Source organism: Asterias rubens, chromosome 3, assembly GCF_902459465.1.
Source record: "Asterias rubens chromosome 3, eAstRub1.3, whole genome shotgun sequence".
Taxonomy (NCBI): Eukaryota; Metazoa; Echinodermata; class Asteroidea; order Forcipulatida; family Asteriidae; genus Asterias; species Asterias rubens.
The window spans coordinates 20,423,864-20,436,784 of record NC_047064.1 but is presented as its reverse complement, the minus strand read 5'-3'; the positions used below and the strand labels follow the sequence as shown (position 1 = coordinate 20,436,784).

General features: G+C 38.5%; 1 protein-coding gene across 1 annotated transcript in view; it reads right to left on the bottom strand.

Moving 5' to 3' along the window:
* Nucleotides 1-6,726: 6,726 nt before the first annotated feature.
* The window catches only part of LOC117288477 (serine/arginine repetitive matrix protein 2-like), a 50,778-nt gene continuing 44,583 nt past the window's right edge, over nucleotides 6,727-12,921 (bottom strand). Inside the window, exon 5 of the mRNA XM_033769354.1 lies at nucleotides 6,727-9,523. Coding sequence (XP_033625245.1) covers nucleotides 7,193-9,523 — 2,331 coding nt within the window. The 3' untranslated portion in view covers nucleotides 6,727-7,192. The remainder of the gene's footprint in view (nucleotides 9,524-12,921) is intronic.

Sequence of the window (12,921 nt, the reverse complement as noted above, 5' to 3'; positions counted from 1 at the left end):
TGAAAATTTAAACTCAATTGGTCATCGAAGTTGTGAGATAATAATGGAAGAAAAAACACCCTTGTCACACGAAGTTGTGTGCTTTCAGATGCTTTATTTCGGGACCTCATAATCTAATTCTGAGGTCTCAAAATCGAATTTGTGAAAAACTACTTCCTCTTTCTTAAAAACTACCTTACTTCAGAGGGAGCCGTTTCTCACAATGTTTTGTTCTATCAACAGCTTTCCATTGCTTGTTACCAAGCAAGTTTTTATGCTAACAATTATTTTGAGCAATTACCAATACGGTCCAGTGCCTTTAACCTTATTTGTAAAAATAACCTTTTTGTTTCATCAGTTACCATGGTGATGAACGGGTAAACATGTGGATTTGTAATTGACGGCGTTGATTCACTATGCACTCATTCGATGGTGCTTTTTAATTTATATTAATCTGCCTTTTTTTTTTAGTTTAACAGAGTTTCTTGACTGGTACCCCTGTACATTTCTAGTTCATACTACTCACAGTAAGTGGTTACCAGTGATCCCTTGTATAGATCTAGTGTGTTGTTGTCGTCCTTGGCCCAAGTTATAGCACTACTTACTGCAAGAATCTGCGCTTACATTATCAACCCTTAGAATTCCACACTTTCCAGGGAGTGGTAAGTGCAGAATTCGGTGGTAAGCAGCACCCGGGGCCAATTGCTGAGCTACTTTTAATGCAGCTCTATGAAATGTGTGTGTTTTTAACCTTGTGTAGAACCTGTCCAATCGTTGCATTCTGGACAGTATTTGCTTTGAGGGAAAAAAAGGCACGCTGCTGTTTGAGCTGTGTGCCAAATTTCAGCTTTCCCATTGGCTAAACTGGTTTTTTTTTTTCATACATGCATGTCACATGGTATTGATACTCTATGTCCACAGCTGACATAGAGGGCGTACACACCAGACATGGACAACTAAGCTCAGTACTTTCTGTGTTGTAGGCCCATTCATTGGTTTGGACAATGAGCACATGGACCTACTCTGAGTGGCTTGGGGTTTAGCGCCCTCTATAGTTGCATGTCACATGGTATTGATACTCTATGTCCACAGCTGACATAGAGGGCGTACACACCAGACATGGACAACTAAGCTCAGTACTTTCTGTGTTGTAGGCCCATTCATTGGTTTGGACAATGAGCACATGGACCTACTCTGAGTGGCTTGGGGTCTAGCGCCCTCTATAGTTGCTTGTCTTGAGTTCTACTACTCTGGTAATAATTGTCTCGGCTGGGCTTTGTTGACTAAAAGCAGAATCAGCAGAACCATTGCTTCGGACTTCATTACTTGCCCTAACTCGAGATATGATTAATCCTAGCGTGTGTGTGAAATTGGCTGCTGGCACACAACAATGTACACTATTAACGAAACTTGTAATCTATACAATACTTTGGTATTCTTCTTAGAATATTAGTGTCTTTTCCCAGACTTCTTTCTGCTTTTTCAAAAACTAGTATGCTTTATTCCACTATAGCATGTACATTGTAATATTATTCTGTATAAATATTTAATCTTTGATGAGTAAAGAAGTAGATAACTCTTTTTAACGATCCGACAAATAAGGCAAAATGATGCCATCAGAACTTCTTCAAGTGAATTTCATTTTCCATTCTTTATTATTTTTTTGGAGGCTGCCTTTATTAGTCGTGTATAAAGTCATTCAAAGTGGAAGAATAATAAATAAATAAACTAATATTACCAAGAAATCTTGATTCTTCAGATTGTTTGTAGGGTTTGAAAGAGTACAATATCACAATCACTTGATATGCTCTATGGCCTGTGGGACTGTAGTCTTGGTTTCAAGACCTTCGCATGGATCAAGTTCCAAGTTATATCAATAGAGCCTACTGCATCATTTTAGAAGATAAAATCGCATCTTGAAAATTGACAAAAATTTGAACAAAATGCTGAACTTGCCCCTTATGATTTTTTCAACTTTTGCAAATTTTTCAACTATCAATGTTTTTCAAAATAAAGCTTAAGTTATAGGCCAAGTTGTATAAAAAGGCATCAGTAAAGCTTACCGCATCATTTTACAATATAAAATCGCATCTTGAAAATTGACCAAAATTTGGAAAAAAATGCTGGACTTACCCCTTATGATTTTTTTTTTATTTTGCGCATATTTTTCAACAATCAATATTTGTCAAAATGAAACTTGAATTCTAGGCCAAGTTATATAATAAGGCATCAGTAAAGCTTACCACATCATTTTAGAACATAACAATGCATCTTGAAAATTTACCAAAATTTGATAAAAATGCTGGACTTACCCCTTATGATTTTTTCAATTTTTACCTACTTTTCAACTATCAATTTTTCTCAAAATAAAGCTTAAATTCTAGGCCAAGTTATATCAGTAGAGCCTACTGCATCATTTGAGAACATAAAATCGCATCTTGAAAATTGACCAAAATTTGATAAAAATGCTGGACTTGCCCCTTATAATTTTTTCAATTTTTGCTAATTTTTCAACTATCAATATTTCTCAAAATAAAGCTTGAATTCTAGGTCAAGTTATATAAAAAGGCATCGGTAGAGCCTACTGCATCATTTTAGAACATAAAATCGCATCTTGAAAATTTACAAAAATTTGATGAAAATGCTTGACTTACCCCTTGGAACATTTTTTCATTTTTTACCTACTTTTCAACTATCAATATTTCTCAAAATAAAGCTTGAATTCTAGGCCAAGTTATATAAAAAGGCGTCGGTAGAGCCTACTGCATCTTTTTAGAACATGAAATCGCATCTTGAAAATTGACCAAAATTTTGATAAAAATGCTTGACTTGGCTTACCCCTTATGATTTTTACAATTTTTTTTTCTGAATTTAAAGATTTGTTTTTACGCACTAAAATTACTTCAGATTCTATTTACACCAATTCTAATCACACAACACTTGTCTTAAAGGAACAATTTGTGCAGATAATTGTAAATTTGTTTTTGATTCTCAACCAAAATTCTACGATTCTATATTATGCTTTAAAATTGGATGCAGGAGACACTACCGATGCCATGTTCATCACTTGACCTATGACACTTGACCTATGACACTTGACCTATGACACTTGACCTATAACACTTGAACTATGACACCATAAAACAAATCAAGAAATAATCACCATATAGTTTGATTTCTTGTTCATCGTGTATAATCCTTTATTAAGTTACATTCTTCACTTTGCTTTATGATATCAAGCATGCACCATTTCAACAGGAAAGAAAACACATTATATTTATTCCAAATGATTTTCCTTTTTTTATAATAATAATTTACAAAGTCATGCCCATCGTACTTTCATTCATGCTACAGTATTCAATGTTGGAAGTTTGGAAGAGAAGACGTACGATACTGGCAGTCAAAGACAATGCCGAAGACCATATGGTTTGGTGGGGTTGACCTTAGCTACAAACCTTAAAGGCAGTGTACACTATTGGTAATTGTCAAAGACGAGCCTTCACAGTTGGTGTTTCTCAACATATACATAAAATAACAAACCTGTGAAAATTTGAGCTCAATCGGTCATCGAACTTGCGAGATAAGAATGAAAGAAAAAATACCCTTGTCGCACGAAGTTGTGTGCTTTCAGATGCTTGATTTCGAGACCTCAAATTCTAACTATGAGGTCTCAAAATAAATTTCGTGGAAAATTACTTCTTTCTCAAAAACTATGTCACTTCAGAGGGAGCCGTTTCTAACAATGTTTTATACTATCAACCTCTCCCAATTACTCTTTACCAATTAAGATTTTAGGCTCATAATTATTTTGAGTAATTACCAATAATGTCCACAGCCTTTAAAACAGATGTTCTGACCAAATTCATCATTTTGCAATCATTCAATTAAAAAAAGCAAACAAGTACAATATTTGTATTTTTGGTTGCTGCATACAACTTATTAGAAACCCAATAAATGGAATGAACAAATCTTTCTCAATCCAATACTGATTGTAACTTTCTTCAAAGATTACAAATTGTTGGAAATTACAAATGTAAATTAAATGAATAGTTCTGAGAAAGTTATTCTTGAAACCTTTAACTTGACACCGTTTATTTCATCAACTGATTGAAGTAGTTCCAAACGGAGTTTGTTTTTGCAAAAACTTGTTGGATCTTTTGCGATTTCTAAAGTTTTGGGAAAAGGTTCAGCATGGAGACTGCGCATGATGCTTAACGCACACGCAATTTCTTGCATTCATGTATAATATACATTGTTTATGAACAATAAGGTCGTCAGCTCTCCACGTTCATTACTAGACACACTTTTGATAAAATATATAACTTTACAATTCCACGTTCAAAATATTATCTGACCATGGAATAATTCCTTCAACAAATTTGATCGTTTAGACTAGAGCATAATGCTATATATAACTAGGAATATCCATAGTCCATATAAAGACCAGTGCATTGGATTACTTGTATACAAAAACAAAAAATCATTGCATATCACATTTTGGTCAACTTTAAATGGTTTCCTTCGTCCACTTGGTGGCTTATTGAAGACAATATTTTTAAGGAATTACTAATTGGGAATATATTCCCACAATGGCCGACAACACACACAAATGATTAATATCACTGCAAATACAAAACACTGTAGTTGAAAAGTATCAAAATAAAACGCAATCCAAACATCACCTACTTTTTGAGAGCTCAGTCCTGCTTGGAGGGTAAAAACCTAAGAGGAGTATTTCATTATTGTCCATGATCAAATACTGGAAAAGCTAGTCAGAGACGTTTTATCGGGAAAAATTATTCTTAAAGGCAGTGGACACTATTGGTAATTACTCAAAAAAATTATTAGCATAAAACCTTTCTTGGTGACAAGTAATGGGGAGAGGTTGATGGTTTAAAACATTGTTAGAAACGACTCCCTCTGAAGTGCCATAGTTTTCGAGAAAGAAGTAATTTTCCACGAATTTGATTTTGAGACCTCAGATTTAGAACTTGAGGTCTCGAAATCAACCATCTAAACACACACAACTTCTTGTGACAAGGGTTATTTTTCTTTCATTATTATCTCGCAACTTCGATGCCCGATTGAGCTCAAATTGTCACAGGTTTGTTATTTTAAGCATATGTTGAGATACACCAACTGTGAAGGCTAGTCTTTGATAATTACCAACAGTGTCCACTGCCGTTAAAGGAAGAAGAATTGCCACTATTTGTATCTTGCAATCAGGGAGATTTTGTACAACACTCCGGGAGACATGTTTTTACATCAAACATAACATACTAGTAGGGACACAGTTTCCCTAATCAGGGAGATTTTCAAATTTGTTTACCAGAACATGGACAGATTGGTCTATTTTCAGGGAACTTCCTGCAGAATCAAGGAGAGTTGGGAGCGCTGATGGAGAGTAATTACAGATTACACTATACGGACACTATAATTTACCACACATTAGTTTAATAATGATTGAATACTTTCTGAATAAGTAACCCAAAATAAACCCTTAGTAAATACTCTTGGGTACGTAGATATGCATAGTGTAGAAGGAAAAACAATGTTGACCATGGTAAAATAACACAAAGACAGCTATCCCCAAGGCCTAAACCCATGATTTTTATCTAAGCTTTTGCGCAGACATATTTTTTAAACACGCACAAAATAAAGTTAACTTAGAAAAATCATCTCGCCTGCAATTAATGACCAGTAAGTGTTCCAAATTTCTTTTCTTTGCTGCAAATATTTCCTTCTGAAGCGGACAGACAAAAATGCACATGAAAATATTAAAGTAAGTCTATTGCACAATAACAAAAATAGCACTAATATAAAAGCAAACATTGCCAGAAATGTTCTTAATAGCGAGTGAAAAAAAAAACCAAAAAACATAAAAGTTGCAAAAAAGAAGTACTTGTAACTGCTCTTTTACAATTTTATTAATGCTGCTGTTTGAGTCAAGTTCCTTGTATGTTTGTTCTCATTATACTAAAATGGGACCAGACTATTTTGTCAATTTTTTGGGGGGGTTGGTGCCTTTCAAAAATAATAATTAGTCTTGTAAGAAATATCTCTAGTCCAGTAAAATTGCAAGAGAAGAGCATTGCTGAGCCGGAAGAGAAGACCCCTGGTCCATCGGAGGTTTCTTTGAAATTTAAGCCTCGACTCTATTTTCAAAGTGAGTTAAGTAGTCCGCAGTTATCTGAAGGACTTTGCAAGCACTCTTGAGTCTTCCTCTTACTGTGTCTTACCATTTATTTCGCTGACCTGTGGGGCGTTTGCGCTAGTTTAAACAGAACACCATTCCATATACTAATTATTATTAAAATATCTGGCTTGAAATAATGAGTGGAATTTTTGTTTTATAATGCACCCTGTTTTCAGCTTTTAAATGCTTTGCGAATGCTTGGCTTTACGTAAGTAATTCAATGTTTAAATTAATCTGCTACATGTATGGGACACTTTTAAAGACACTGGACACTATTGTGGAAATATGTTGTGTCTCAACATATGCATAAAATAACAAACCTGTGAAAATTTGAGCTCGATTGGTTGTCGGAGTTGCGAGATGAAAGAAAAAAAAAACACCCTTGTCACAAGAATTTGTGTGCTTTCAGATGCTTGATTTCGAGACCTCAAAATCTAATTCTGAGGTCTCAAAATCAAATTTGGAGGAAAATTACTTATTTCTCAAAAACTACGTTACTCCAGAGGGAGCCGATTCTCACAATGTTTTATACTACCAACCTCTCCCCATTACTTGTTACCAATTGAGGTTTTATGCTAATAATTATTTTGAGTAATTACCAATAGTGTCCACTGCCTTTAAAAGGGGACCAGAGCCAAGACCAAGGCAACAGAGGCAACGGACTCCGTAATATTCCAGGCCCGTTAAGGAGTAGTGTACACTGTTTGGGGCGTTTTGTAAAAATTTGATATTGTAGTCGCATCATATATTTCAGACAATTTACGAGTCATCAAGAAAGTTTCTGGGACTTTATAAACATCAGACAAAACAGAAATTATTGATAATACATGCACACAAGTGACCCTTTAAAAAACAGTTCCCATAGTTGCTGTTGAAAACGCCTTAGCATTATTAACTGAATTTAGCAAAAATCACTACTTGTTTGCTTTGCAAGAATTGTAACGAAAGATTGCATTTAACCTTCATGGGAGTCACCTTCAAATCTCTTATTTAAAATGTTGTGTACAATTTTGAGGGTTAGAGAACCGTTTCTCTTGCACTCTCTAAACTCTTGGCCAGACATCCCTGAAGCAAGGCCTCATGTTTGGTCCCACTAGTTCCGATAAGATCTGCATCTGGACAGCTATGCTCAAACTTCGTCTCTGAACTCGGTAAGACGCCCTCCTCCATCCCGCTTTCCTCCACAAGCCTCAGTTTCAAAAGGTCCTTGGGGTTCAGCAGCGGACTCGGCGTTTGAGGCGAGTCTTTGTTTTCCGGAAGCTCAGGATCTTGTTTGCGCGTTGACGTCTCGCGGCTGAGTTTCTCTGCAGAGTTTGCCTTCTCGATGTATCCATCGATGATATTATGGCTCTGAAGAGCCTCAGTGAGGTACTGCTCATCGGTGGTGATCACATTCTGAATGTCTTCCAAGACTGTCTTAATTGCCGGCGACAGCCCGCTGATGGATTGTTTCAAGAAACGCGACACGAGGACACTGGTGTCCTGACTGAGTTCCACCATGGACTTGGGTCTGGCTTTGGGTTTAGGCACTGATGACAAAGGGTCCTGGGCTGTTGTGGAAGGCGTGGGTGCACTGACTGAACTTTGTATCTCGGGAGGCAGGTCGTCCATCGGCATCGGAATCCTTAGAGGTGATTCTCTGGACTTTCTCAGCGAATCCATAGACTGTTGAGTGGGTTGTGTTTGCTCCGGCATGCTCTGCACACCGACAGAGGTATACGTTCTCCCAGTGTCTCTGTGAATCCACGGATCACTCTCATCTATAAAAGTAACCGCGGTGGGATGACTGCGCCGTGATTGGATGGCGGGATGAGATTGCCTCAGGCGGAGATTGAGAGAATTTGGTCGTTTCTGGCGCAGGTTTATTTGTTCTCCCGTATCGGCCCATGATGTAATAGTCATTGAAGATTCAGGTTCATTGGCAATAGGAGGAGCTTGAGCTACCGCCATTGGTACATAATTTCTTGTCTGAGGTTCTGAACTATTCGCTCTTCTGCTGCTTGCTGATGTAGTCTTTTCCGTGTTTGACCTTTGGTGTTTAGGTCGACCCCTGGATGGGGTGTTACTCGAAGATCCAGAGTTTTTCCTGTGTTTTTGTTCACGATGACCCCCTATACTTGATCCATGAGCATTAGTAGGGTCCATCATTTCATGTTTTATTGCTCCGTTGGCCATCCTGGCAATCATTCGCCTCGGTGGGGGTGGGTGCCGATGATCCTCATCGCTATCGCTGGAAGAACTTGTGGAAATAAATCGATTCCGACCCCGTCGCCCGCGTCCAAAACTCCCACTGGTGCTGGATCGCGAGCTGCTTTCCGTTGGAGATGTACTACACGTTGTCGATGAGGAAACTCGTCGTCGTTCGGCGGCGTGGCGACTGTTTCGCCGTCGCTGTCGGCGACCGATTGCAGAGTCCCGACTCGTGTGGCTACTACTAGTACCAGTTAGGCGTTCGTTACTGCTGCTTGATTTGGTGTTAGAAGGCACACTGGTGGTGGTGGGTCCTGACACACTGCCAGACGAGGAACTCGCTTTCCTGTCCATTAAACCTGATTTAGATTTGACGGATACCCTACTGGGTTCATTATTGTTGGCGGGGCGACTGTTATCACAGCCCGCTCCTCGGATTTGATTCACGGCCCTACACAAATTGGCAACACATTGAGATGACACGACGGTGGAAACATTTTGCCTGACGGAGCAAGGAATATTCGGGATGAATCTATCTCCTACATTAATACTCTCTGCATTAGTAGCTGAGTTCACATTGGTAGCATTATTATCAGTCCCCTCGAGAGATGTCTGTGAAGCGGTCGACACGCGATTCCCCCGTGACGGTCTACTCCGGTGATGTCGCATAATCACCACCGGTAGACAACCTCCACTGTTTGAACGTAGCCGTGGCTCGGGACCAACTCCATCATTTACAATTAGTAAACCGTTGCTACTCTCACCCTGCTGGGGTATGATCTGGCGAGGTAACCTCCCCTCCTGCCGCTGTTGGTCGGCCCGTGGGGAGCCTCCCGACGATGTTGAGCGTGGCCGGGATTTACTTTTCACATGCCGTCTATTGTTGTTAATGATTTGTACAGGCGCTGGGGCATTGGCAATGTTGCTGTGGCGATGATGGTGGTGGTGCTGGTGAGGTTCAATGGAACTACAACCAGACTGTTCCATTCTGGGCATGGGGGCGACTCGTGTTACATGATGACTGTCCCATCGGAGTGGAGGGGTGGGTATCTGTTCGGTGTTGTTTCTTTGGTAGATGGTGATGATGGCACGGCCAGGATTGTAGGAATTGCTGATGGCAGTCTGAGAACCAAGGCGACGAGGTTCGATATGACGTATCTGTAGTAAAAAAAAAAGCAGGATGAAAAATGGAAAATTAAATACATCTTCTTAAAAGGATTTCATTCACAAAGAGACAATATTTTCTCAGATTGTAATAACGTAGAAAATCCTTAAAAAATGGGCGGCTGTTTTCCAGGGATGAAATTTGAAGAATGTGAACATTCCTGTTGCACTGCTGGCTGGACTGGGTTTCCCTTTATATTCTAAATCAGATGTTACAATTCAGGAGGTTTGTAGACTCTATGCATCATCAGAAAAACAAAGTACATATTAAACACAATGTCCCTTTGAAAGCAAAAAAAAAATTGTAAGAAAAATTCCTGATATAAAAAAAACCCATGAAAAATCACATGTTTTTTTTCCGTTGGCTTGGAGAAGAACTCAAGTTGTTCCCAATGTTTTCTCTTTTAACTGTGATTAAACAGAAAGGTCAAGTGAACCCTGACCTAAATTTCAACTGGAACAGCAGTATAAATCATGGTCAATGAAAAATGGAAATAACTGCCACTTATTAATCTGGCACTAGTTCCAAGCAACTATAGAATGATTATCAGGTGATCAGGGTACCATACTGACCACCCTGCATTCTTTTTTTAAAATTATTATTTTAGAAATATCCAATAAATGGGAGACATCCCTAGGGAAAAACAAAGGGTCTGAATTAAACTAGTCAATTACATGAACACTGGGGATGAGGATGTCGTCATGAACAACCTCTATTCCAAAAGTACAATGTTATCAAATTAACTACTGCCAAAGTTTGCATTCCCTGAACCTCGGAGACACAACTGAATTATGTTCCCACAGCAGACAGTAGGAAAGCACTTTAACAATGAGTCAAATATTTGCTTTGCTTTAAAGGAACATGTTGCCTTGGATCGGTCGAGTTGGTCTTTGAAAAGCGTTTGTAACCGTTTGTTATAAAATTGATATGGTTAGAAAGATGTTGTAAAAGTAGAATACAATGATCGTGCCTCGAAATTGCGTGGTTTTCGTTTTACCTCGTAGACTAACACGGTCGGCCATTTATGGGAGTCAAAAAGTTGACTACCATAAATGGCCGACCGTGTTAATTCGCGACGTTAAATGAAAACCGTGCAATTTTGAGTGATACTTGTGTGGATCATTATATTCTACTTTTAAAACATCTTTCCAACCATATACATTTCATAATAAATGGTTTGAAACGCTTTTGTATAGACCAACTCGTCCGATCCAAGGCAACGTGTTCCTTTAATGTGTATTCTGATTATTTGAGCATGGCGGTCATTCTACATTTTAGGAGTAAATGAACTTTGGGCGATGGCTGATTAGCCTCCAGTGATCCACAGGGAAAACCTTGTTTTTAGGTAAGGTTCATTTATTTGCAACCACATACGGTTAGATTCATTATTTAAAAAGAAAATAGATCTATTCTTGCCGTCGTCACCTTAACCATCTTACTAGATGAACCATCTTATACTAGCTGATCCATCAAGCCTACCACCAAATGAAGTAGTGTTCAAAAACATCTTCTACTTGATGTTCAAAATATTAAAAAGAAAGTCACAGCAAGGGAACATTTGATGGGCGTGGCTAAATCAAGTGGGCTTGGCCAAAAAAAGTGGGTGTGGCTGGGTTTGCATTATGGTGCACCCGAGTCAGTCTCCCATATTTCCACTCTGAGGCGGGCAACTGGTTCCATTTATTAGGCGAGGGAACATTTTGATGACCACATCTAATGGGCTGGGCAACATCTAATGGGCGCGGCCACGCTGGCCTAAACAACAATGCATTGGTTCTCAGTTAAAAAACTCCAGGGTCTCAAAAAAAGGTTATAATAAAAAAAAAGACAAAACAACATTCGTGAAGTGCCACTACAAATCAAAATTGATTTTGTGAACATGACATTAACAAGAAGAGATCCAACTGAAATGAACTTTGTGTTTTAGAATAGCGCCCATTGAATTACTTTACCAGAGACCTCCTGGACAAGCTACACAAAAAACCCTCACATAAACCCATTCTGACATTTCTGATACAGCCTGCAACTTCTTCCAACCCTCTCTTAATAAAGCAAGCAGGGCATGTATGATAACCCGTTTTCATATTTCACTCTCTCTCTTTCTTTCTTCATTGTCTCTCTCTCTCTTTCTTTCTTCATTGTCTCCGTTGGCGTAGAGATCACGAGTTGTGATAAGCTCCAACCTCCTAACCATCGAGACAGTTATTGGATATTGACTTTGATGCAATAACAGTGTCTCGGCCACTGCACTTGTTAAAAGATTACCTTGTGTGGCTTTTAGGTACACTGTAGCCTCCAGCAGACATAATCATCCTGTTTTCCCGATTATGAAGTCCAACTAAAACCATCCAGAAAAAAATTGATTGCAGATTTGTCTGCCTCTACGTACCAACATTTCAAGAGGGAAGCAGTCGGAATGAATACTCGGTATGGTTTTGGGAAGCTGGTAAGCCATTCCTGTTTAAAGTGAAAACGTTTCCGTGTTAAGCGGATTTGTATGCATGAGATTTGTATACTATAATGCCAAAATGATTTCAAGATAAGTTTCAGACTGCTTCATTTGGAGCTGCCATTTTGGTTAACTCCCATTCAAATCAACAACAGTAGTTCTGATTGCAAAATTTCTCTAGAGGATCAGTACTTGTGTAATTAAGTAACAATCATTGAGCTTTCAGATTCAAACTCCTCTTTTTTTTCAGCTACTTAGAAATCCCATACTGTGTCGTTAAAACTCCTGAATAAAACCTCACAGAAGAACAATTCTCTTGGATGTAACAGCGACCTTCATATAATCACCTCTAAATAAACCCAAACAAACCAGACAAAAAAAGGAACAGGCGATGCCCTATTGAGGTACCTGTTCTATTTGATCCTTTTCCGTTCTGCAACAACAGTTTGTTATTCTGCGCTCCCAGACAGTTCCAAAATGCCCCACAACAGTATACCCCGTTTGACAGGCCTTCATCTGGCACTGTGTTTACTCAAAACAATCTTTTTGAAAAAAAAAGCTCACAACATGAGGGCGACATTGGTTAACCTTGTGCGTATACAGCTATTGTGTCTGAAGAACGCGTATTGTACGGTCCTGGATGGGTGCTTTTGTATGCAAACAATGCACAAAGTACTGGACAAGGAAGTGTACACAAAACTGTTCAGAATACAAGATGAATATGCCATAAATTGAATTATTTTAATAGATGTTCATTTTGCATCAGGGATAACAAAAGATATTTGTTTTCCCCATATATACACTGATATCTTTTCAGCAATGTCTACTCAGTACTTTCCTGAGTTCTGTGAAAATATCTTAGTGTTCATCAAAAAAAAATGTGTGGAGAAAGAAAGGCTCTTTTCTGAGTTACCAACACAAGATATTCCCATTACATGAAGA